This window comes from Mus musculus, chromosome 8 (assembly GCF_000001635.26).
Source record: "Mus musculus strain C57BL/6J chromosome 8, GRCm38.p6 C57BL/6J".
In the NCBI taxonomy this organism is placed as follows: domain Eukaryota; kingdom Metazoa; phylum Chordata; class Mammalia; order Rodentia; family Muridae; genus Mus; species Mus musculus.
The window spans coordinates 109,796,181-109,823,538 of NC_000074.6; the positions used below are offsets into that span (position 1 = coordinate 109,796,181).

At 39.6% G+C, this 27,358-nt stretch overlaps 1 protein-coding gene across 2 annotated transcripts in view; it reads left to right on the forward strand.

Moving 5' to 3' along the window:
* Positions 1-27,358, forward strand: part of Ap1g1 (adaptor protein complex AP-1, gamma 1 subunit) — an 85,628-nt gene that overhangs the window by 17,598 nt on the left and 40,672 nt on the right. For both annotated transcript variants that reach the window (NM_009677.6, NM_001301211.1), the window contains exons 2-3: positions 6,767-6,970; positions 22,738-22,862. In NM_009677.6, the coding sequence (NP_033807.2) occupies positions 6,770-6,970; positions 22,738-22,862 (326 nt within the window). In that variant the 5' untranslated portion in view covers positions 6,767-6,769. The remainder of the gene's footprint in view (positions 1-6,766; positions 6,971-22,737; positions 22,863-27,358) is intronic.

Genomic DNA, 27,358 nt, shown 5'->3' on the forward strand with positions numbered 1-27,358 from the left:
CTTTTGAGTTCTTAAGGATAAATATGTTGACCATTCTGGGCCCAAGTACCTGTTGGAATATCTGCCATTAAAAAAAGTGAACAAACATTTGTTGAGTGATTGTATTTTTTTAGTAAAAATTATTTAATACTTTCTCATGTGGTAGGGGGATTCACTGATTTGAACAAGGAGAATGTTATGTTATGAAACTGATTTTTATTTCATGTTTTTATTATCCCCCTTTTACTTTGAACTAGATCTGAACAATGCTGTGTTGATGCTATTTTTTTTTTTTTTGTATTCTGTTTTCTTGAAATAAATGACACTTTATGACATAGTCCCGTGGGCACTAAACTATTATTATTTTTAATTTCTTTTTTTTACTGTGTTCTTTTTTTTTAAGATTTATTTATTATTCTATGTTAAGTACATTGTAGCTGTCTTCAGACACACCAGAGGAGGGTGTCATATCTCATTATGGATGGTTGTGAACCACCATGTGGTTGCTGGGATTTGAACTCAGGACCTTCAGAAGAGCAGTCATTGTTCTTAACAGCTGAGCCATTTCTCCAGCCTTTAATTTCTTCATTAAGTACCAGATCCCATAGTTTTCTGAGTTTAAGATGCCTGGCTTTAATTGGCTGCAGTTCAGTTATATACATACTGTGTAGTATGTTTCTTTCTTTCTTTTTTTTTAAATTTTTTATTAGGTATTTTCCTCATTTACATTTCTAATGCTATCCCAAAAGTCCCCCATACCCCCCCCCCCCCCAACTCCCCTACCCACCCACTCCCCCTTTTTGGCCCTGGTGTTCACCTGTACTGGGGCATATAAAGTTTGCAAGTCCAATGGGCCTCTCTTTCCAGTAATGGCCGACTAGGCCATCTTTTGATAGTATGTTTGTTTCTTATTGAAGTTTGGAGCAAGCCTTGCCTTGGCCTTGCCTCCCCTCCTCTCCCCTCCCCACCTTTTTTTTTTTTTTTTTGGTTTTTCGAGACAGGGTTTCCTCTGTGTAGCCCTGGCTGTCCTGGAACTCACTCTGTAGACCAGGCTGGCCTTGAACTCAGAAATCCGCCTGCCTTTGCCTCCCTCCCAAGTGCTGGGATTAAAGACGTGCGCCACCACCGCCCGGCGTTGTTTTATATTTTTTGAGACAGGGTTTTTCTGTGAAGCTCTGGTTGTCCTGGAACTTGCTCTATAGACCAGGCTGGCCTCAATTTAGACATACACCTGCCTCTGTCTCCCAAGTGCTGGAATTAAAGGCGGATGCCACCACCTGAATTTTGTTTTTTTGATTTGTTCTGTTTTTATTTTCAGTGTTTTCTTTCCATAGATTACTTCACTCTTGTTAACATTTGGCACAACCCTTATTGTTTTCCCGTTTGTAGATTTATTTACATAGAATAAGGGTAAAGGGAGGTATGAGTTCCATTGTTTATCTTGGTTCTGTCCTACATAAAAGTTTAAAAGGGGCATAACTTAATAGGCAACTTGATTTGATTTGAATGTTTGGAGGGTACTGTCTTTCAATCAGCCACTCAGAAACTTCTTTCTGAACAACTTGACACCTCTGGTTCAGATCTATAGAGACCTTTTTAGTCTTCATTTTCTATGGGTTCTATCTAGTGGCAAAGAAAATGACTGTTTTTTGTTGTTGTTGTTGTTTATTTGTTTATTTATTATATGTAAGTACACTGTAGCTGTCTTCAGACACACCAGAAGAGGGTGTCAGGTCTCATTACGGGTGGTTGTGAGCCACCATGTGGTTGCTGGGATTTGAACTCAGGACCTTTGGAAGAGCAGTCAGTGCTCTTACCCGCTGAGTCATCTCGCCAGCCCAATGACTGTTTTTTTAAGTGAGACTACTTCGGTCATCTTTTAACTAAGAGCTTAGTAGATTTTATTAATTATTAAAATTTTAATATTTAATTTATATGCATAAGTGTTTTGCTCACATGTATGTATGTTGTATGAATGTGTATCATATATGTGCCTGGTGCCCATGGAGGCCAGAAGAGGGCATCAGATCCCCTGGAACTGAGTTATAGAGAGTTGTGTACTGCTACCTGGATTCTGGGACTCAAACTTAGGTCCTTTTCAAGAGCAACATGTGCTCTTAATTATTGAGCCATCTCTCCAGCTCCCTAATTATTTTTTATGGGGCACATTATGTTGCACAGAATAGTCTCAAACTCATGGGGTCAGATGATCCTTCTGTTTGAGTCAACCTAATTGTTTGGACTATAGGTGTACACCACCAGGTCTGGTTCTTATATTTCTCATTTGTTATTTATTTCTATTTGCTGAAAAAAATTTACTTTTTGAGACAGTATTGCCGTGTAGCGCATGCTGGCCTTGGACTCACCATCCTCTGCTTTACTGCCTTTCTAGTGCTGGGATTGCAGGTGTGTTCTGGGGTTTCTCTTCCCCCCTTTTCTTTTTTCTTTTAATTGAATTTATTTCTATTCTTTGTTTTAAAATTATGTTTTACTATTTATTTTGTGTGAGTGTTTGTGTGTGTGTGTGTGTATGCATGCTCGCACAAGAGCTGATTATCTTTAGCCACTTGAATTCCAGGGATCAGCTCAAGCTTGGCAGCCATCATCCAACCCCTCACTGCTTTAAACAAATAAATCAAAATAAAAAGAATAGATTATGTTTTTAAAAACTTTGTCCAATTTTATTTATGTATGGTGGGGGAGTGTGCTCAGGTGTGTGTGTAGAGTGGCCTTGTGTGTCATGTTTGTGTAAGTGGAGCTCAGAGTCTATTTTCTTTCTACCATAGGGGTTCCCAGGGTTGAACTCAGGTCATCAGGTGTGGTGGCAATGCCTTTACCAGATGAGACATTTCACTGGCTTTTTACCCAATTTTTCCCCCACCTGAGTTTAACTTTTGTTCTCAATCTGAGCCTGTTAATATTATGGTATATAAAGATATCAACTAATGTAGTAAGTTGTAACAACTCAGGAGAAAAAAAATGTTGCTTTTCTGTAAGCTGTAGATAGCCTAGTATAGGGGAAACTTCAACACCATAGGAGTGAGTCAAATAGGTAACTAATTAATTCTCTGTTCTTATACATGATATATTTAGCATCCATGACCGGAAATTTGTTCCATAAAAACCTATTGGCATTTAAATTGTACTTTGCTCTGGCTTCTAGTTCTCTGTCCGGGTCTTGTAACTCTAGTAACTGTTTCTCTCACACTTTTCTTTCACCAGCCAAGGACTTCTTTCTTCACTGGCTTTTTATGGTCAGTCTCTTAGATGGACTCACTGCAGGGATACCCCAACTTCCTTATTATCTGAGACCTATTCCAGGAAGACATCAGATTCATTTATTGCTTCAGTTCTCTAAAGACAGGGTAAACCAAAGATATTAACAGGAGAGAGCAACTGAACGGGCAGTTGAAGTCAGGGACAGTGGAAGCAGTAGTTCACACGTGTCCCTGGTTCTCTGGCTAGAAATAGCAGAAGAGAGCTCTGATTTCCTGTCTCTTCTTAAGTATCCCTGCCTGGATCCTATCTGTGAGGGAAGGGGCTAAACCTTCGGCCTAGATATTAATACCTTCTGCCGTGAAAAGCTTTGGAACCAGATTTCTAGATTGTCATGTAGAGATGAGTTATATCCCTCAACTTTAGTTCATTTCCTAAACATTTTTAGGGTTACATCTTAATAGGTGGGAATGTTACATTTCCCTTGAGAATGTCTGGTCCCTTAACAATTAACTGGAGTGGGCAAGTCAGTCACTGAGTACCTGCTTTAAGCTATGCTTAAGTAGTAGGAGATATATAAGTATCCTCACAATAAGATACTTTTCCTCCCCAGAATTCTTGCCCTCTGCACTCACGCTAGAGCCCTCATGAAGTTCTGCTGAGTTTGGCCCTTCGCCTTTTCTTTTTGTCTTTTGGGTATTAGCCTGAGCCCAAGTGTGACTGACTCTCTGCTTTAGGCCTTGTATTGTTTCTCTGCAGCTCTCCTCCTGGTCACCATGCTGCTCATCTGTCATGTGACTTATCTCCATGCTGACCTAACTCAATCAACATGTTTTTTGTCTCTTTTCTCTCTCCTCCAGGCTGCTGTCAAGATTTACAGCTTGCCTTCTGGAGTTTTTCTTCAAACTCTATTAATAAATTGTCCTGGAGCTTAAAAATAAAAAATCATGCTGGTGGCATGGACTTTATTTCTGTGATTTTGTGACTGATTACCTAGCTTAAGGTCTTGATTTTTTTTTTCCAAGTTAGATTATGTACATGCTCTTGGACTAGATTTAAGCTTTTCTAACAGTCTTTGTTTGCTTTGTAGAGCTATTGCGTGCTTGTGGGGAAACACTTTTCTAGCAGAGAGCTTCCCTGCTCTTATAGGTGCTGGGGCTAACCAGGGCGTTAGTGCATGCTAGGCAAGCTCTCTACCACTCAGCTCTACTCCTGTTCTTTCCAGTAGTGTTTGTGCTTGACCTTTGAGAGTATCTAGCCTTGAACCTGTACTGATCCTCAACTTTAGCTTCCCTAGTGCTGGAATTCCAGGCTGAGCCACCATGCTTTGCTAGGTAACTTTTCTCCATGAATTGAGTTTTAAGTAAAAGCTTACTTTTTGAACATAGTCTGGGCTTTGGGTAGTCACCGTTCTTGATCAAAATAGTGGCTGTGTTCTCACATGCATTTTGCATTTTTTCTGTTATATACTACATATGCAGCATACCAGTTTGCTTACAAATGTTTTATCCTGAAGCCTGTGTTTATAGTTTATTATTAAAGAAATGACTCTTTAAATAGATTAACTATTAAGCATCTTAATGTCAGTGAGAAATTGTTTAATGCCTTGCTTATTGAAATTTTACTATTTCTTTCTCTCCCTTTCTTCCCTCTCTTCCCTTCCTGTCTTTCTTCCAACCTTCCTTCTGTTCTTCTGTCTCTGATAGGGTCTCAGGTATTTTTTAAAGATTTATTTATTTATTTTATGTATATGAGTACATGTACATCTGGTTGTGAGCCTTCATATGGTTGTTGGGAATTGAATTTTTAGGACCTCTGCTTGATCCAGTTGCTCTGGTTGCCCCACTTGCTCAGGTCAACTCCGCTTACTCAGTCTCCCTGCTCACTCAGGCCCAAAGATTTATTCATTAAGTACACTGTAGCTGTCTTCAGACGCGTCAGAAGAGGGCGTCAGATCTCATTATGGGTGGTTGTGAGCCACCATGTGGTTGCTGGCATTTGAACTCAGGACCTTCCGAAGAGCAGTCAGTGCTCTTACCCGCTGAGCCAATTTGCCAGCCCGGGTCTCAGGTATTCTAAGCCGGCTTTTAACTCCTGACTCTTCATCCTCATCCCTGAGTGCTTGGATTATAGGTGTCTACTACCATGCATGATTTAGGCAGTGCTGGGGAATTGAACCCAAGCCTTCTGCATGCTAGACAAGCACTCTGCCAACTCCACCACACCCTTACCTGGAAGCTTTGGGATTTGCTAAAAGCTTTTGATTATGAAAATGTCATGTGGGCTGGTGAGATGGCTCAGTGGGTTAGAGCACCCGACTGCTCTTCCGATGGTCCAGAGTTCAAATCCCAGCAACCACATGGTGGCTCACAACCATCCGTAACAAGATCTGACTCCCTCTTCTGGAGTGTCTGAAGACAGCTACAGTGTACTTACATATAATAAATAAATAAATCTTTAAAAAAAAAAAAAAAAGAAAATGTCATGTACACAAAACCAGATCACTGAACATTCATGTATTCTTCAATGATCACATTTTGCCCCCACCTCCTGCCGCCCCCTTTTTCTTCTAACTTCTGTCTCCCCAGATTTGGGATTTTTTTTTTTTCCTTTTTGTTTGTTCTGTTACTTCTTTTTCTGGAGTACTTTAAAACAAATCCTAGTAGATGTGTCATTTTATCTGTGAGTGTAATTTTGAGGTATTGACCTGTCACCTTGTGCTCTTGAGCAAATTGCTGAGTTTTTTTAAAAGTAAATTTCTTTATAGGCAAGATGGGGATCATGATCTCTACCTTACTCACAGTGTGACCCGAGGAGGGCTGGGGATGTAATTTACTTAGTAGTAGAAAGCTTGCCTAGCATGCATAGACCTGGGTTTTATTTCTAGCAACACATAAGCTAGGCATAGTGGTGCATACCATTCAACCCCAACACTCCTGAGGCAGAAACAGGAGTATCAAGTTTAGTAGCAATTTCAGGCCAATATGAATAACAAAATGCTGACTCAAAACCAAAGAAAGAACAGAACAAATGATATAATAAATATAAAAATATTTTGTAAGTTTAGATCCTTGACTATTTGTCATAAAATGTAACCATAATACACAGGTAGTATGGATGTGGGGTGTACTCTTTGTGACCCCATGGCAAGCTGATTGTTGATCTGCACGAGGCAAGAACATGACTCAGTAACTGGTAGTGGTTCAACTTCTATTGTCTGACACTGACTTAGAGTTTACTATGTTGGCCTTGAGCTCCTGGTAATTTACCTACTTCTGCATCTCTAATGTTGGGATTACAGGAATGAACTAGCACACCTGAAAAACATAGATGTTCTATGTCCTGTCTTGATTTCTTTAGTAGTTAACACTTTGTGGTCTTTGTAGAAATTTATTCAGTTTTGGGATTTGCACATGATTCTTTTGGATAAGCAAACTTTGTCATATCTAAGCTGGATTTAGCAAGCCTTGTGTTCTTAAAAACCAGCCAGTATTTTATATGGGAAGTTGTACGAATGGTTTGGGGAGCAAAACATAAGAACATTTCTATTTTATGTCTTTTCTATATCCAGAGGATGCCAGCCCCCATCAGATTGCGGGAGCTGATCCGGACCATCCGGACAGCCCGAACCCAAGCTGAGGAACGAGAAATGATCCAGAAAGAATGTGCTGCAATCCGGTCCTCATTTAGAGAAGAAGACAATACATACCGGTGTCGGAATGTGGCAAAGTTACTATATATGCACATGCTGGGCTACCCTGCTCACTTTGGACAGGTAGGCTGAGTGGAGACCAACCACATCTGGCAAGGACACTTCTTTTTGAATGACAGTGACTTGGGGAATCTTATCTTTCCTGGCAGGGAGATATTTCGATAGCCTATAGTTCGCAGTCTGATCATTGTGACAGCAAGGGTAGGATGGAGGGAGCAACCGTGAACCTGGAAAGGCATGATGCCCTCATCTGCCTTCCCACTGTAATTATTTTTTTATGTGGATCAGAGATTTGTTTTTGTCTTTTTGTTTTTAATGGTGGTTTCTAGCTTAAATATTTACTGGGATTAACCAGAGGACTGATTGTTCTGCCAGAGGATCTGGCTATAATGAATATTTAATTAGTATTTGCTAAATGTTTTCTTAGTTGCTTTTCCTGGGCATGATATATGGAAAACTGTCTGGACAGATGTATTTAAGTTAAAGATTATTATTTTGTTTTGTCCTGATTTCCTCTGGCCTTAGTTGCTGCCGCTTTTGTACAAATCTTTCTGCTTGCGGATTCTCTTCCTGACACACATGCATGTTCTTCTTTCGCTTTCTCTAGTCTTGCATTGAGTGTGATCGTCTCAGTTAGAGGTGCTTTTTTCTTTTGATGCTTATATTGTGATAAAGGGGGCTTAGGATTTAGATATAGAGAAGGGTATATGAGCTGTTTTACAATTTCTAATTAGTATTTTTAGTCTAAAATTCTATTTTACTTAAGAGTCAGCGCTAAGTAGTCTTTTTAAGGAATGAACTACAAAATTGAAAGAATGTGCAATGCCAGCGAATAAAATGACTACTCACCTAGCTTTTCTCAAAGATCACTTGGTACATCTGCCAAAGACAACAGTCAGTTTATGTTTAGCTCAGAAACTTCAGTGGAAGGAAATCTGCTGCCAGCTTAACACACAGAGTACAGAAGTTGAATTTAACAGACTGATTTCAGTTAGTGTTCGTTCATGTTGGGGTTGCAGCCTCTTTAGAAATACATGATTGGGCATGGGAGAGCATTAGTTCCCCTGAAGAAAACTAAGGTATTACTGCAAAAAGAAAAGAGACTGGGTTAGAGGAGAAAGGGCTGTCTCTTGTGGATGTATTCATTCATTACCTGATTGCAATGGGAGTAGTTGTAAATAGCCTTGTTTTTTATATCCTTTGTTAACAGTTTTCTTAACAAATATAATCAGTGCCTCCTTTGATACAGATTTTATTTTATTTTATTTTATTTTATTTTATTTTATTTTTGGTTTTTCAAGACAGGGTTTCTCTGTATAGCCCTGGCTGTTCTGGAACTCACTTTGTAGACCAGGCTGGCCTCGAACTCAGAAATCTGCCTGCCTCTGCCTCCCAAGTGCTGGGATTAAAGGCGTGCGCCACCACGCCCGACTCCAGATTTTATATTTTATTCTTATAGAATTAATGGAGACAGAACCTAAAGATGTTAGTATTTGATCCAAATGTTAAATTTGATCCAGATAGTTATTGTATATGCATAGCATATTAGAAAACATATTAGAAATATAGTCTTGATTGATTATAATTTGAGACATTAGATCTGATTTATAGAAATCTGATTAGAAATTGAGCTTTAGAAAGAAAAGGTAGCCTGGTTGGGAAAAGACTCAGAGTACAGTGAGCCGTGATAGTGCATGCCATTCAACCCTGCTCATGGGAAACAGAGGCAGGAGGATCTCTGAGTTGGAGGTCAGCCTGATCTACAGAGTGAGTTCCAGAATCGCTAGGGCTACACAGAAAAACCCTGTCTCAAGAAACAGGAACAATAACAACAAAAACAAAAACCAAACACACACACACACACACACACACACACACACACACACACACACACACACACAGAGAACCCTTCCATTAGGACATGTCCACTGTTATATATTCCTAAGGGAATCCTAAGGGATACAGTTCTTGAGTATAAAATCAGAGTAGATTTAAGGTTTCGAGGAGATTTTATTTTGAAAAAGATACATGTGTACGGACACGTGTGTACACACACACCATACATCTAAAGTTAAGATTCATTTCTGGAACGTGATTAAATAAAATTACATGGGCTGAGGTATATTATAGTGGTGGAATTCTTGCCTGATAAATGTAAGGCCTACATTTGATCCATAGTACCACATTAAAAGAGATTACTTCTAAAGTGTAGGTGAGATTTTGGGGATATTGTGAAATGTAGTTATTTGATAAAACTCGGAATTTTTAGTTGAAAAGTGTAAATACTCAAAAAAATATGGTTAAATTTCAGTAAATAAAATAAAGGTTTTTCTGTTTGGAGTTAAGAGTTATAAGTCCACTACTTTTGTTTCTTTTACTTAAAAGTTCTTTCCTGAGCCAGGCGTGGTGGCACACCCAGCACTCGGGAGGCAGAGGCAGGCGGATTTCTGAGTTCGAGGCCAGCCTGGTCTACAAAGTGAGTTCCAGAACAGCCAGGGCTATACAGAGAAACCCTGCCTCAAAAAGCCCCCCCCCCCAAAGTTCTTTCCTTGTTCATGTCAGTAATTTTCTTTATACTATGTCCATAAAAAGGTTCATATCTTAATTCTCTCACTTGTATGTATGAGTGGCAGCTATCCTTGTTTATTTGTGTATAACAGCTGCCCTGTGATTACATCTTCTTGTTAACGGGCTGTTCGTTACGGTGGTCAGGAGCTGTCGGTCACTGAGATCCTGAAATACGCTAACTTAACTAAGGTGACTGTTAAAAGGAAAATAAAACTTTCCTGAATATTGATTCAGTTATTGGGAAACTTTTAAATGTGGTTTAAGCAATTGGAATATGTGAGTCAATTGTATATTTTATGAAATGGAAATACAGTTAAAGTATTTCTACAGAAAATGTATACAAATTGAAATGTGCTGTTTGAAGTCCATTCTGTATTTAGAAGCCTCATACACAAAAGTGTAAAATATTTAATACTTTCTATGATTCTATGTTGAAATATGATATTTTAGAGAAGTTGGTTAAATAAAATATGTTATGAAAACTAATTTTACCTGTTTCTTTTTAATTTTTATTGCAGTGTCTAGTATGATGCTGTCAATAGAAACAAAATACAAAAAGCCAGGCATGGTGGTGCATGCCTATAATCCCAGCACTTGGGAGGCTGAGGCAGGAGGATTGCTGCATTTTCAAGGCTAGCTTGGGCTACATAGCAAGTTTGAGGCAAGCCTGGGCTACACAATAAAACCCTGTCTCAGAAATGCTAAGGAAAAAAAAAATTTGAAGGTGAGACATATAAATAATGTAGACATTTTAGAAGCCACTTAAATAAAAATCTCATTCAAGTTTTACAGTAAAATCTTGATGTAGGTAATTCTCTCAAAGATGAATTCTTGCTTTGTGAAGAGAGAGCCAGAAAAAATAAATCAGAGTTTTAAATGATTTGTTTAAATTCATTCAGCTAGTAAATATTAGAGTAGAGTTCAGCCTTCTGTAACACAAAAGCCTATTCAGCTTTTGGGCATAGTTAAATTCTATAAATAGCTACTTCCATTAAGTTTATGTATTTTATCCCTGCCAAACCACAGAGCGCCTGAGATAGTAACAAGCGCCAGCATCAGTTTAACAGAATAAAACAGTAGTTCAAAGTTAGAATTGGGAGAAGGGACTCAAAACATCAGGCCAGGGTAGCTGTTGTTGAGTCAGCCAGAGTAAGAAAAGAAACTCTTAACTCCATGGTTGCCGATGCCAGAATTGGAGAGCAAGCCTGTAAGGGCCAGACTGCCTGCCTGCCTGCCTGCCTGCCTGCCTGCCTGCTGCCTGCCTGCCTGCCTGCTGCCTGCCCAATGTGTATTATTTCTTTCCTAACTTACTGTCTGAGTGATTTGGAACAAGACCTTTGATTTTTTTTTCCCTTCCTCCCACTCTTCCTCTCTTCCCTTTCTCTTTTCATATCTCCCTCTTCCTTTTTCTTTTCTATCTTTGACCTTTGTGTGTCAGTGTCCTCATCTGTAAAATGGAGACAATCCAGATTCCTACTTTATTGGGCTGTTATGAAGACTAAGTTAATAATTGTTAGATATTTATGTTTGGTACATAAGGCATTACCTATTTTATCATTTCCTCAAGGAGTGCAAACACGGCTTTTGGAAGTACTGAGTTCTAAGAGACTGTTTTTTGTAGTTCTTTTATTGTCAGGGTCTGTCAGAAACAGTACCCTTAACATTTTATAACAGAAACATGTCCGAAAAGATGTATAACCTTTCACTTGTTTGGTTTAGATATAAGTAAAAAATAGTTTCCTAGCACATGTTTGTTTCTCTCTCTCTCTCTCTCTCTCTCTCTCTCTCTCTCTCTCTCTCTCTCTCTCTCTCTCTCTGTGTGTGTGTGTGTGTGTGTGTGTGTATGTGTGTGTGTGTAAGTATCCCACTCCGCACATGTGGAGGAGGTAAGGTGACAGCTTGCAGGGATTGCCTCTGCCTCCTCCTGTAGATCTCAGGGATGGAGCTCAGGTTTGCAGGTTGGTGACAAGTGCCTCTACCCACGGAGCCATCTTGCAGACCACAAGTTGAGTATCTAAAGAATATTTTAGGAGTAGAAAACTGGGAACTAGGACCAAATTTATATATAGCTGTGTTGTAGGAATTATTTTAAAGTTCCTGCTAGTATATAAAAATGAAGGAACTTCACATAGAAAAACACCGGCTTCTACTATATCTTAGGAAATCAGAAGCTTTGGCAACCCTGGACACGCTTTTCCAGGTGACAGTCAGAGAGTTGGTGGGCAGTGTTCTCTGTTTTTCCTTAAATTCAGCCTGCCTGTTATGTCCTGTTCCCTGTATGTGAGCCATCTTTTTGTCAGTGTGGTGTAGCTGTCCTCTCCTTCATCATCACAGTACTGGCTATAAAGGCTCGTGCGTTCTAAGAGACATTCTCCTGCAGCTTCTTTAGAACATCTGTTCCTAATTACAAACTGTTCTTTCTGTGTGTGCGTACACACATACTTTGTTCTACTTTTTTTAAGTAATTGTGTCATAGATAAAGAATGCTTTCTTAAACAAACAATTCAGTTTTTATTTGAGATTTATTTTTAGTATATGTGTATGGGTGTCTGGTGTGGGGTTATGCCTATGGCACCATATGCATGCAGTGTCTGCAGAAGCCAGAAGAGGGTGTCATATACCTTGGCACTGGAGTTACATCTGGTTAGCTGCTGTGTTGGTCCCAGACCCTCTCTGGAGGAGCATTCAGTGCTCTTAACTGTTGAGCCATTTCTCCAGCTCCCTAGAAAAATAGTTTTTATAAATTTCTTGGCCTAGCATCATTATTGAATTTGGTTCCCAGAGTTGCTCTAAGGTTAGAAAAATTGTCTGAGAACAATGGGAATTCTTTTTCTTCCTTTATCATTCTTAATACTTTTTTTCATCTGTTTACTACTCTGTATAGGTATTGCAGTACTAAAAAGAGACAGTGTGGGCTGGAGAGATGGCTCAGCGGTTAAGAGCACTGACTGCTCTTCCAGAGGTCCTGAGTTCAATTCCCAGCAACCACATGGTGGCTCACAACCATCTGTAATGAGATCCAAAGCCCCTTTCTGGTGTGTCTGAAGAGAGTGACAATGTACTCACATACATAAAGGGACAGTGTTTAATCCCAGCACTTGGGATCTCTGTGAGTTGGTATATAGTCCAAGACAGCCAGGACTACATAGAGAGGTCTTTGCCCCCGCCCAAAAAAGCTAATAATAAATAAATAGGAAAGAAAACAATGACAGGCATCCTTATTAACAATTTTAAACTATATATGTCATGACTAAATATGGTGACTGTCATTGTCTTTAGGTATTTACCCTTTATTGTATAAAAACCCCTTGATAATTGATTTCATAAAGTCTTTTCACTGTGTCCTGAAACAATCATTGCTTTCTCTTTTAACCACTGTTAGTTATTTTTATTAATAGTTCCTCTGTTATATTCTCCTTTGTAGTTTGATTTTTTTCTTTTATGTTGTTAGATTGACCTTATCAATATCTGAACATACATATTAGCTTACGTCAGTATCTTTTGTCCATTAACATGTCCCGAAAACAGGAGCTGGGCATGTCGCTCAGGTGGGAGGGTATTTGCTATAAGAAGCCTTGGGTGATGATGCATGCCTGTAATCCCAACACTCTGGAGCTGGAGGCAAGAGGATCAGAAGTTCAGAGTCATTCTAGGATATATATATATATATATATATATATAGTTTGAGGCCAGCCTAGGATATATGGGTCTCAAAAAAGAAAGAAATGTCCTTAAAAACAATGATCGGACCATTAACAGACCCAGACTGTGGTCTCAAAATGTTTTTTCACTTAAAAGACCCAGAGCTCATCAGAATGACAGATCCTAAATGCAGGCTAAGAAATGTAGAAAAGTTAGAGCCATCAGCCTGTGTCGGGAGCCAGAAAGACAGAAGTTGTTTGCAGAAGGTTTCAGTTAGTCATTGGAAGAGGCTGTCATGTTCCCAACTCTGATAAATTGGGTATTGAGGCTAATAGTGTGATTAAAACATACAAACCCTCTCCCAATCTAGCATGTAGGTTTTGAACTCAGGTCCTAGAGCATGCCAAGTATGGGCTGTACCATGGAAGTCTATCTTCAGCATCAAACAAGTTAGTATCCATGAAAACCAATTAATATTTAAACAAAATTTTATGCATTTCATTGGTCATCTTTAAGAGATTTTATAAAATTAACTCATTTTGGAACTGGTCAGTAGCAGGAAAGAAACATTTATTTTTCTTTACCAATATTTTTTTCTGAAAGAATTGTCAGTAACTTGATACTATAGAGAAGTTGCTTCTTAGAACTTTTGTTTAGCTGATAAAGTGGGAGTGTAAAAGAATTAGACTATTACCATCTTGCAACACAACACACCTGGTGATCAGAAAAATGATAGTGTGCACCCTGATAAGAGTGGGCATTGTTACCTTAGGGTGGTACATATTTGCAACGTCAAATCAAAACAAACTTCAGAGTGAAAAACCTGATGAAGCCATTTAACTTACAGAGGGGAAAACAGTTCTTGCCGGTTATGTGAGTAAGCACTCAGCTAGCCGCGTTGTTTTCCTAGGGAAACAGTGGGGGGAACCCATGGTCCTCAGAAACAACAGGGGGCACATGTGTGGGCGGTGAGGTAGGGGGTGGAACAATACAGTAAATGTGACTAATACTATTAGAGTTGTGTCGATGGGGAGCGAGAAGATCAGTTATAAGATGTATTTTGTAATGTAATGTAATGTAATGATACCCCCAAACCAGCTTTTCCACATGTACAGTAGGGACAGCAGTTCTGTGGGATTGTTTATATTTGAAGTGGAGAGGAAGCAAATGGCTCTGAGGCTCAACATGCAGAGGAAGTGCAGAGCCAGCCTGGGCAACTTGGTGAGGCACTGTCTCACAGTAAAGATGAAAGAACTGGCGAAGGACATAGCATAGTTGGCAGAGTGCTTGTCTAGCATGCCCCATGCCCTGGCCTCAGTTAGGTGGCACAAGCCTGTCATTTCAGCGCCTGGAGTTGGAAGCAGATCAAGAGTTGAGAGTCATCCTCAGTTACATTGTGAATGTGAGGCCAGTCCTAAAAACAACAAACATTTTCAAGTGTTGCCCTGCCCCCACATTAAGTAGGGCAGTGTTGGTCGATTAAAAGGTAGTTCATTGTCAACTAGTGTTAGAGTTTTTATGTATTTTGAATAACCTCTCAATCTCTCTCTCTCTCTCTCTCTTTCTCTGTTTTTCCAGAGTTTCTTTGTGTAACAGGCTTAGCTGTCATCTTGGAATTTGTAGGCTTTGTAGACTTGGCTGGACTCTCAGAGATGAGTGCTCGGATTAGGTGTGTCGCCACACCTAGCTCATAGGTACTTTTCTTAAGATGAGAAAGTGATTGGATGTGTTGTCAGGTTTTAGGAATTTTTTTACTCTCAAATAGAAAAATGAAAAAGTTTCTGGTCTCTAAGGATTTTGTGTTGTTTAGCTACATAGTGGTGGTACTTATAACAAGCTTGCTTCTCAAAAGTGTGTGTGTTATTTTTTTCATTGGTAAAATAAAGCAAATGAGCATAGTTTTCGGCAGATGCATGTGTGCCCCTGACCTGTAAGAGCCTTTGAAAAGCTAACAGAGTGGAACACCTTTTAATCTGGAAAGTCATGTTAAACACTGTGTTTGTATTTGCTTCAGATAAGTGTAACAAGACCAGAAACCTATTGAATGCTCTTTTTTTCTTTTTGGTATTTGTGTGTTTGTGCACTTGGCCATGTTGGTGCATGTTGAGACCGGAGGTTGCTGTGGGTTCTCATCTTCAAGTTGCTTTTCCAACTCACCCTTTGAGGAAAGATGTCTTTAGTAAACCTGGAACTCACAGTTGCAGCTAGAGTGGCTGAGCAGTGCGAGCTTGGGATCAGCCAGTTTTGCTCATTGCTGTCTCCTGTCCACTCTTGTTTCTGGGGTCACAGATGCTTGCTGCTAAGCTTTCTTAAACAGTTCAAAAAATGTCATGTACTCCATGACTTGTGTGTGGAGATCCTAGTTCTTTTGTGGAAGTCTGTGCTTTATTTCTGTCATGTGGGTCCCAGGAATTGAGCTTGGCTTGTCAGTCTTGTCAGTAAGCATTTTTATCTGATAAGTCATCTTGCTGGCCTTCAAGCATAACTTAAATTTTAAAAAAATGTATTTTACTTATGTGTGTCAGTGTTTTCTGTACTATGCACACAACTGTGGGATGATATTTGTGAGCCACCATGTGGGGGCCAGGAATTGAACCCAGGTTCTTTGCAAGAGAACCGTGCATTTTTGATTACCAAGCAATCCCAACTCTGAGAACTAATTTTACATAGAGCATCCTGCTGAGGACGATTCTGAGGCTGTTTTAGAGACCAGCTACAAAGAATTAATGTCTGCCTGAAAAACTGAATTGAAATTCTTATGCTTAATATCCACTGAGACATAGTGTTCAACTCAAAAGTTCTTAATAAAAATTGGTTTGAAATTTTCTTTTAAAAAGGAACATTAAAAGTCATTTATAATCTAGAAATTCTAGATGTGTGGTTGTGCATCCTTTAATCTCAGCACTCAAGATGCAAGGCAGGCAGATCTCTTAAATTTGAGGCCAGCTTGGTCATATAACAAGTTCTAGGCCAGCCAGGACTGCATGAGTTTTTTGTCTCAAACATACAAACAAACAAACAAACAAACAAACAAACAAACAAACAAACAAACAGTCTCTACTTAAAATCTGCTCAATCCCAATTTCTTTGACGTAATCAGTTGGGCTGCTGCATAACTATCATTATAGCACTTGGGAGACGAGGCAGGAAGGCCAAGAGTTTAAGGTCATTCTTGAGGTACACAGGGGAGCTGTAGTTAAAGGCCAGCCTAGGATACAGGAGAGCCTGTCTCAAAAAGCCATAAAGTTAACAATAAATAGAATTTCCTAGAAGTGTCCTATACTTTCAGAACTGCCCGCTGATTCTCACTGGTCCAGGTTAGGAATCTTTCTAAGAGGCAACTGATAGCTTCAAGTCTCTTAGGCTTGCTGCTGATTGGGTGACTTGAATGTGCCTGCCGAGGAGGGTTCTAAGGCTGTGTTTTGACAAAATTCAGTTTTTGTCAAAAAAAGTTCAGCTACAAAGAATTAATGACTGCCTGGAAAGCAATGATGGGAAACCCAGGCCCCTAGGTGGAATTAGAGTCAGGGAGGTCCAGCTCCTAGATCAGACTGATTTCTTTCTAGTCTAGTATGTGTTTTCTAGGGAGATAGGAGCCTCTTCTCTGATCATTTCCCCCTCACCAGAATTGGATACCCTTGTTTTCATAGCAGTTAATGCATAATGACTGCCATATTTATATGTAACCCATACATATTGATACTATTATATTGTTCCTTTAAATTGGGTATCAGTGGACTGATGGCATTGATTACTACACTGCAGGAATTTGCTAAGTTAAAGTAGAATGTCCTTAGACATCAAGCTGATGGTAACCACCCCATCTCAGAACAGTGTCTCACAAACTAGAAGCCAATGTTAAAAGGAAATCAGGGAATAGGAACCAGATCATTATCAGACTTTGGAATTAGAGGTGGGAGAAGGCAGAGGTTCCTGTGGAAAAGCAAATATATTACAGTGCAAGTTAAATGTTGGCAAAGGGGAGTTTGACAGGAGATAAGTAATTGGTAGCAGAAAAAAAGCATAGTTTTTGTGAGGATTCGGGACTAGGGACAAACACATAGAAGCTCTTATAAGTACCTGCAGCAGTTACATGGTCTCGTAATCATTTTCCTTTTTAAAAAATTTTTGTTTTGTTTTGTTTGTTTTTTAAGATTTATTTATTATATATAAGTGCACTGTAGCTGTCTTCAGATATACCAGAAGAGGGCATCAGATCCCATTACAGATGGTTGTGAGCCACCATGTGGTTGCTGGGAATTGGAACTCAAGACCTCTGGAAGAGAAGAACAGCCAGTGCTCTTAACTGCTCTAGCCCCATAATAATTTTCTTTATGAATTTAATGACTGATTCATTCCCTGCTTTACTAAGTATTGCATCTTCCTAAGATTCTAGTGTTAAACTCTAAGCCTTATTTTGTAAAGTGTTCTAATGCTCAAATGTACTTTTGTTATGCTTTGAAATATATACTGTCCAGCTATATAGAAGGAGTCATTTTTCCCCTCAGTTATATTAGCTCTTCTAGCCACTTGCAACTTCTGTTTCTTTTAATTAATGAATTTAATTATTCCCTTCTAGAAGGGAATATTTGTCTTTGAAATAGGTAATGATAGTGTAATTGATTTTAAACTTGAAAGCTACAAAGCGATTAGGATTAAAAACTCCCCTTTCTATCCCTGTCTTTCTATCACTTTTCCATAGGCCACCAGTGGCTCAACTGCTTAATAAACATTCTTCCAGATACAAAATGTACATTGTGTATCTGCAGGTGATTGTGACATATTATTTCTGTTGGGCACTCATTAATCTGTCTTGAAGAGTAACCCATATCAATCTATCATATCACTACTTCATGTTCATAGATTATAATAAAATATCATATCAATATATAAGAATCCTTACTCAAGGGCTGAAGAGATGGTTTTGTGGTTAAAAACACTTGTTGCTCTTGCAGAAGACCTAGGTCCAGTTCCCAGTACCCACATGGTGGTTCACAACTGCCTATAACCTCAGTTATATCCAGAGGATTTGATACCTTCTTTTGACCTCTGCAGATTGCAGGCATGTACATGGTGCACAGACAGAACATTCAAACACATTTAAGAAGTTCTCTGGGCCATGGCATGTAGCTCCATGCAGAGACTCGGGGTCTCAGGAGGCCCTGGAATCCATTCCCAGCAACACAAAATATGTGTCCTTGTTTCTCCCAGCTTCTTTGATGTGCTCATAGTAGTATATTTTGTACAGTATTTTGCTACATGTATGAGTCATTATACTGGTGTCTTGGTAATGACACCCATTTTCCTATTTGAAATATTTGAATACTATCCATTTTTCATATTTAAAGTACAGGTTTTTATGAAAATTGCTGAGTCAAAGGTATATATTTATAATTTAAATAGATCAGAACTTTGTACGTCTTGTGCCAGTTTATTCTTCCATTGTAAATAAAGGGATTGCTGGTCTTTGCAAATCTAGATTTAAAAGTAGTGGCTGGAGAGATGGTTAAGTGTTTGCTGCTCTTGCAGAGGACTGGCGTTTAGTACCAGCATCTGTGTCAGGTGGCTGGAGTAATTCCAACTCCAAGGGATATGATGCCCCAAAATTGCTGGGGTCCCTTGCTACAGCTGGCTGCACTTTGACCAATACCTTCTTCTGGGCTTTCTTCAGGGACTCTAGCCCTGCCACACAGTTCAGGCTGCTCTTCATGACTCCTTCATGCCTTCAAAAACACCTGAGTGATTCATACACTATCGAGTTCAGATATCAGCACGATACCTTGGCCATGTCTGGAGAAACAGCTTCTGTGTGATGACTCTCAGGAAACACTTTCCAGAAGATTGTACTTAATTATTGTTGGTCTCTTCTTAATCTCTGCTAATTTCTTAGCTCTAGCTGACCAGCATTGAGCATCCCAATAAAGCAAAGGTTTCATTTTAGTAGTTCCGGTATCTTGTTAATCACAACTGAATCTTCAGCCCCAGCTGACCAGAAACACAGATTCTTTGCTTTCCTCTGAAACTTCACAAGCCAGCCCTCCATTGTCTGCACTGTTTCCAACATTCTTATCTTCCAGACCTCCCCTGAACAGCTAACTGAGCTCTCAACACTCAATGACTTTTCTAGCCCAAAGTTCCAAAGTCCTTTGACAGTCCTCCCAAAAACAAGATAGTCAGGTCTGTTACAGCAATGCCTCCGTTAGTTAGGGTCACTTTGGATGTGATAAGACACCACAACCAATGTGATCATAGTTCATCATCAAAGGAAATCAAGACAGAACTCAAGCAGGGCAGGAACCTGGAGGCAGGAGCTGATACAAAGGCCATGGAGGGGTGCTGCTTACCGGCTTGCTTCCCCTGGCTTGCTCAGCCTGCTTTCTTATAGAACCCAGGACCACCAGCCCAGGTATGGTATCACCCACAGTGGACTCCCCCAACCTCCATCAATCATTAATTAAGAAAATGCCCTGCCAGGTGGTGGAGGCATACACCTTTAATCCCAGCACTTGGGAGGCAGAGGCAGGCGGATTTCTGACCAGGCCAGCCTGGTCTACAGAGTGAGTTCTAGGACAGCCAGGGTTACACAGAGAAGCCCTGTCTCGAAAAACAACAACAACAACAACAACAAAAACCAAAACCAAACCAAAACCAAAGCCAAAAACAAAAACAAAAACCCAAAACAAAAAAAAAAAAAAAAAAAAAGAAGAAAGAAAAGAAAAGAAAAAATGCCCTACAAGTTTGCCTAAAGTCAGAGCTTATGGAAGCATTTTTCTCAATTGATGCTCTTTACTTTTTTGTTTTGTTTTGTTTTGTTTTTCGAGACAGGGTTTTTTGATGACTAGTTTATGTCAAGTTGACATAAAATTAGCCACAGCACCATCTTCAAGACTCCGAGGGGACCCCATATGCATGTGTACATACATGTGCATTCAGACATGCATACACATAAGTAAAAATCTTTCCTTCCTTCCTCCTGCCTTCCTGCCTTCCTCCCCGCTCCGCTCCGCTCCGCTCCCCTCCCCTCCCCTCTCCTCCCCTCCTTCCCTCCTTCTCTCTCTCTCTCTCTCTCTCTCTCTCTCTCTCTCTTTCTTTCTTTCTCCCGTCATTTTCTGAGACAGGGTCTCACTATGTAGCTCTGGCTGTCTTGGAACTCACTCTACAAACCAGGCTGTTCTAGAGCTAAGAGATCCACTTCTGCTTCAAATGCAGGATTAAAGGACCACCATGCTTGGCATAAAAGTAAATCTTAAAAATAGCATCTCTGTATGGTCGGGATTTATTACTCCCTTTAAACACCTCCATTGAGGCTTATTTTTATAAATCATACAGCTCACACTTTTCAAGTGTACAATTCAGTGCCTTAGGAATTTATTCAGTTCAATTTATATTTGTTTGATGAGGTTAACTTAATTTGAGCTGTGTTTTGTTTTCTAGGTGTTGTCTGGCCTAATCTTTTTTATTTTAATACTGTATTTTCGGTTTTTTTTTTTTCCACAATTAGTTGGTAGGATGCCATTACATAGGACCTCATGAGTGTGATATAAGTTACAAATGTTTCCCAAGGTGCATTTTTCTTTTGACTTTGGCCATGGAATTAGGTATACAAGTCCGTTCCCTCTTAAGATTGTCTAGGATATGAATATGTAAGTGGGGCTAGGCTGGGTAGCTAGTTTAGTTAGTAAAGTGCTTGTGTAGCAGTCGTGAAGACCCGAGCTTGCTCTCTAGAACCAAGTAGAAAAAGAAAAGCAGATGTCATGATGTGTCCTTGTAATCTCAGGACTGGGGAGCTAAGTCAGGAGAACCCATGGGGCTCACTGGCCAGCTAGCCTAGCCTAAAACCTGTCTTGAAAAAAAAAGGTGGGTGCTGGAGAGCTAGATGGCTCAGTGGCTAGGCTTGTTTATTGTGCAACTGTGAGGACCTGAGTTCAAATCCTAGGATCTACTTAGCAAGATGGGTATGGTCTCATGAATACCAGTAACTTCAGCCCTGGGGTGGGGTTGGGTAGTGACAAGAGAACTCACAGAAAACCAAATGATGTTAACCCATATGATTTACAACTATATCTCAATAAAGAGAGAAATAGGTTTTATGACTATTCAGACACAACTCTTAACTATGAGTGATGCCTTAGAGGATGGCCTGCTCACTGAGTAATCTAAGCAAGAATGGTGTTGGGTCCTAGTGCTTGGAGCTGACCATGAGCAAGATTCAGTAATGATGATGAAAACTTTGGTGCTATCAGAGTCTAGGAGGATTTTTTCCATGACAAAATTTTTATAAAATTACTCAATGGAATGTTTGAAAAACAAGCATAAAGTAGAATTTTTGTTACAGGGTTTGAGGTAGTGTGATGCATAGCCCAGGTTAGCCTTAAACTTGCGAAGTTAACCTTGAATTGACCTTTCTGCTGGGATTCCAGGCCTGCCCTGCCCTAGCAGGCCTGCTTGAATAGGGAAGTTCTGGCAACATTGTTAATTCTGATCTGGTCTTTTGCCAGTAGGTCTTTCCTACAGACATTGTAAAAACAACATCAACTTCTGTGCAGAAATCATTTTAAAAATTGCCATAGGACATGTAGCAGGAAGGGTAGGGCTGTGGTTTACCTCTTCACTCTCCTGCCCACCTCCCCTTACAGAGGATTTCTTCCCCTTATCCCTGGTCTTGGGATTTAGTGTTGTGATAGTGTAGCTAGTCACCTAACTTGAGGTTCTCTTGTAAATCCAGGTACTTTAAAAGGATAATTAAGAGTAGCCTCAAGCAGTTCTATTTGTGGAACTGTGTTATACTTCCTTCCATTTCCCTTGAGCCCATTAGATGAACTCATAGTGGACAGCAGTCTCCCATGACTGGCTGGTGCTTCCTGTGTACACAGCTCTCTGGTGGGGGCTCCTAAGCCAATGCACGATTCAAAAGGAGAGAGGAATTTAAAAAGTCTTCTTGGAGAGCTTGATTGGATATGTCCTTTAAAGAACACTAGCCCAGAGGGAATGTTTGGCCTTTCCTTTGTCTAGTTGGAATCTTAAAGTGTATCAGAGTGGCTGTGATTTTCAAGAAAGGCAAAGTTTCATTTTAAAAGGCTCTTAAGCTTTGAGGAGTTATTTAATAATAGTTGTTGTTACCATTATTTTGTGAATCAACGATCTCGCGCAGGCTAGAAAACTGCTCCTCTAATAATTATGTGAAGAAAAAAAATAGAAAACAATTTTGCTTAGTATTGCTGTTGTGTTTCACTCTGGAGATTTTATTGTCTTTCTGCATTTGATTTCTCTGTTTAAGCTCCAAATGTGGTTCATTTACTTTTTGAGTTCATTGTACATTTTGATATCTAAAGTACTGTAAAGTTCTTTATTTCCAGCTGCTGAATGATTTATTGTTTTATATATAGGTATAAAATATGGCTATTTGTATGTGCACCACATGTATGTGAGTGCAGTCAACATACTCTAGAGTTGGAGCTATCTGATGTGTGCGTTGGGAACCAAGCTGATGTCCTTAACTTACAATGCCTGAGCCATAGGAATGCAAACCAATGTACCAATGTACAAATGCACAGTGCTCTTCCCTCTCTGCTCACCTTTTCTTTCTTTCTTTTTTTTGTTTTTTGTTTTTTTTTTTGTAGTTGGAGTGCCTCAAGCTAATCGCCTCACAAAAATTCACAGACAAACGCATTGGCTATTTAGGAGCAATGCTATTATTAGATGAAAGACAAGATGTGCATCTTCTCATGACCAACTGTATCAAGAAGTAAGTCTTGCATGCCCCTTCTCCTCCCCCTCATAACAACTGTTCTGGTCTTTTCAGGGTATCTGGTGGGAGTAAGAGTAGCTACTTAATGATTTTATACTTATTGTCCAGAATATATTTTGAGTGACTTTTGATTGTGGTTAATAGTTTAAAGATACTAAGCAAAAGAAAACCAAAGCATTGCTGTGCATCTTTGGGCACAGTACATAATTAACAATTAGATAAGTATTTGCTATTCTTAGAAAAGAGAAGAAAGCCTTGGTGAAATCTGGATTTTCATATTTTATCTTTCTAGTATGTTGGATACCATGAATAATGAAATATTGCCTTTATTAGTACCAATCTATATTCTGAGTATGGGGCTGAAATTTTAGTAGTATGGAATTGTACTCAATTCCTAAGAAAATATTAGATTTATTTCATTATTTTGTGTGTGTATGTGATCTCCTGTATGTGAGGGGAGCATGGCCAGTGTGTGTGTGTGTGGTGTGTGTGTGTGTAAAGACAGCCTTGTGGAGTTGGTCTTCGCCTTCCACTGTTATATGATTTTCAGGGATTGAATGCAGGTCATGAGGCTCGTGTGGTGTGTGCTTTACTTACTAAGCCATCTCACTAGCCCTGAAAATGTTTGCGACAGGGTCTTGCTAGTGTTCCTCAGGCCAGCCTGGATCGCTGGAGCACGACTTGGTCACTTAAGTCTCCAGTGTCCTCACTGATGCAGTAGTTGTTGTATTTACTCACGTGTGGAATAACCAAGGAACACCTGCTGTGTGGAGAAGCGAGAGACTCTAGGAGGGAGTTAGCTGTTTTCTCTAGTGCCCTTCCTACAGTAGTCTGTGAGTGGGCTGCAGTGGCACATGCCTGTGATCCCACCACTTACAGACTCAGTCAGGAGATCACAAGTTCAAGGCTAATCTGGGCTGTCTGGTGACACAGTGCCAACAAACATACAGAAGTTTGAAAGTTAAGGAAATTCTGCAGGTCTGAAATGGTCAAAGGTACCTTTTGGTATCTGTTTAATCAGTAATTTAATATTTTAAATTTTCTTTTTTGTTTGTATTATGTATTTGACAGAAGGTAGAAGTAGGGGATAGGCGAGGCATTAGGGTACAGGTGACTGTCTTAGTAGACATTTACATTGCGTGCATTTCTCTCTTTTAGGACTGACCTACATCAAATTTTACATTGTAATAGAATATTTCAAAATGAGACTTAGAATTTGGTTGTAATTGTGAAGTATAGCACCTAATTGTAGCCTGTAAACTTGATTTTAGAATGTCTTTCTTTTGGGGGTGGAGGGAGGGTCTATGAAATATGAGTAGTGAACATCCAGGTGGATTAATTATTCATCTTTTGTTGCACACCTGCCTACATACCAGGGGCTGTTGTAAGCACCAGGGCAGAGAGTAGATAAACATGAACAGCAGCCCTTGGTGACATGAGAGTACATCCTTAAGACGGTCTTCATGGTTCTCTTCCACATTTGCTGTGGTCGGGGCTGTAGGAAAGTCTTTTCCGTTGCTTCTTTAATGGTCTGTTGCCCAGTCATGTGGAGATAAGCTAGGAGTTCTGCCCGGCAGCAAGACTTGTTAGAGTTAGTACCAAACCAAAGGCTAGCCCTGGAGCTTGATAAAAATTGAAAATGAGGCACATAAAACAAAACAAAACAAAACACACCCCCCCCCAAGAAAACAAAACTAAAAAACAAACTAAACTGTGTTTAGGTGGTTTTTTGTTTTGTTTTTGTTTTTAAATAATCTCTTTATTCAGTTTTTGTTTTTAAAAGCTTTATTTATTTATTTTATGTATGTAAGTACACTGTAGCTGTACAGATGGTTGTGAGCCTTCATGTGGTTGTTGGGAATTGAATTTTAGGACTTCTGCTCTCTCTAGTCAACCCTGCTTACTCCAGTCGGCCCACTTGCTTCAGTCAGCCCAGCTCTAGCCCAAATATTTATTTATTATTATACATAAGTACACTGTAGCTGTCTTCAGATAGGCCAGAAGAGGGCATCAGATCTCATTATGGGTGGTTGTGAGCTACCATGTGGTTGCTGAAATTTGAACTCAGAATCTTCAGAAGGACTGCTGTCAGTGCTCTTAGCCTCTGAGCCATCTAGCCAGCCCCCTTGTTTTTGTTTTTGAATAAACATTTTAAAATAAAAATTTTAAAAATAAAATCTTATCTTGGTGTAGTGTCATGCTTCTAGAGTCAGGTGGATCACGGTGAGTTTGAGGTCACCTGGTCTACACAGTGAGACCCCGTTTCCAAAACAAACAAACAAACCAAAACCACAAACAACAACAACAACAACAAAAACCCTTTTATTATGAATGTCAGGCTGTTTCAGATTCATTGTGTAGTCCAGGCTAGACTTGAACTCCAGATTCTCCCACCTCAGACTCTGAATGCTGGCATTACAGGTGCACAGCACCACTCCCAGCTTGCTTTCAGTTGTTAGGGTGCCCGTCCCGGGTGGATTTAGGAGAGGGTGTTTTCAGATAATTAAGAATTGATCAAGCATTTCATTTTAAGCATTGTATTATCCCATGTCTCCCTTCTGTTCTCCCTAATGAAAGTCTGTTAACAAATGTGTGTGGTTTTTTAAAAAATGTTTGGATATATATTTTATATATATATTTATTTATTTATAAGGTTCATGGTATAGCAACAGTTCAAAGTTTAATACTGAATAGCTGCCTTATTCATTGGCAGAGGAAAAACAAGATACTTAAAGATCTTAAAATGAAGCCTTTTAAGAAACTGAATGTAATATTTAAGAACTTGCATTTTTGAAGATATGCTTAAATATTGAAAAATGAATACAAAATCAACTAAATATTTGTAGGAACGGGGCCCCTAAGTGTTAAATACCATATTCAAATTTATTTTTAATAATTTTAAACTGTTAAATTTGGTAGAAAGGAGTAAACTTAACTTTTAAGCTTTATTTATTTTTTAATTAAAAATACTAATAATGGGGCTAGGTATAGTGTGGTCATCCACTCCTTTAAACCAGCACTCATGAGGCTGATTCAAGTGGATCGCTATGACATCAGATCAGCCTGATCTATGTAGCGAGTTCCAGGACAGCCGGAGCTACATAACAGAGAGACTCTGTCTCAAAAAACCAAACCAAAACAAAAAAACTAATAATGCCCTCGGTGGGAGGGCTAATTTAGTGGTAAAGGGTTTGCCGTGTGTGTGTGTGTGTGTGTGTGTGTGTGTGTGTGTGTGTGTGTGTGTACCAACAGCCCACTCCCCTAGAGAGTAGTAACGAACTATTGTGTTAATTGTATGATTTTTCTTTTTGTGTGGGGGAGACAGTCTGCAATTCAATCTAACTTGGTATATGCTAGAATTATAGGCATGTGCCTAGCTATAAGTAAACAATATTTTCTAAATTACAAAAAATTCCTGTGTAAAGAGTGAGATTATTTTATATTTTTTCACTGTATCCAAAGGAGGACAATATTCGTGTAGAATATTGACTGGTAGAGGTAGAGAACATTTAGCAAGTGTAATGTGGAGAAGGGAAAAGTAGGTAGGTGCATGGTGTATAATCCTATGTGTTCCAGAGCTGCAGCCAGAGGATTGTAAATTTGAGGCCTGCCTGGGCTACAGAGTAAGTTCAAGTTGGATCTGGGCTGTAGTATTAATATATTAATAAATCCCAGTACGGGGCTGCTACTTTCCTGAATGAAAGACACACACACAGTCTTTGTATGTTAATATGCCTTAAGGAGCACAATAGCGGGCTGGCGAGATGGCTCAGTGGTTAAGAGCGCTGACTGCTCTTCCAAAGGTCCCGAGTTCAAATCCCAGCAACCACATGGTGGCTCACAACCATCTGTAACGAAATCTGATACCCTCTTCTGGAGTGTCTGAAGATAGCTACAGTGTACTTACATATAATAAATAAATAAATCTTAAAAAAAAAAAAAAAAAAAGCACAATAGCTGGGCAACTGCCAAACTTCCATGCTGTTAGGATCTACCTCCCACCAAGTTACCTAGTTACTACCTACTGATTTCTATGTTTCATCTCAGCTACTCTTAACTTCAATTAATTAACCCTCTGGGCCATGTTTTCTTGGTCCAGAGCTTAGGCTGCTCTCCTTGCCTCTCTACCCCATGGCCGCTCTTGACTCTGTCTTGCACACTCCTAAGACATGGCGTCTCTCCTTCACTCCTGCTTCCTCGAGGAAGCCCAGGAACTTTAAATCCCGCCTCTCTCTTCTCCCCAGATATTGGCTGCTGGCATCTTTATTTGCCAATCAGAGTTAACTACGGGCAGGTTTCCAGATCTTCTCATGCAAACAATTTTGGGGGACTCAGATTAGCAAAATGTAAGCAGCTACACATAGCAACTTAGACTTTGCTTCAAAAGAAAAATAAACACAGATCTGGATATACAGCCCCATGGTAGATATAGTTTTGCTTTTCAGTCTCAGCAGCATGAAAAGTCGAAGAATGGCTTGCTTTTTTTTGGTTTT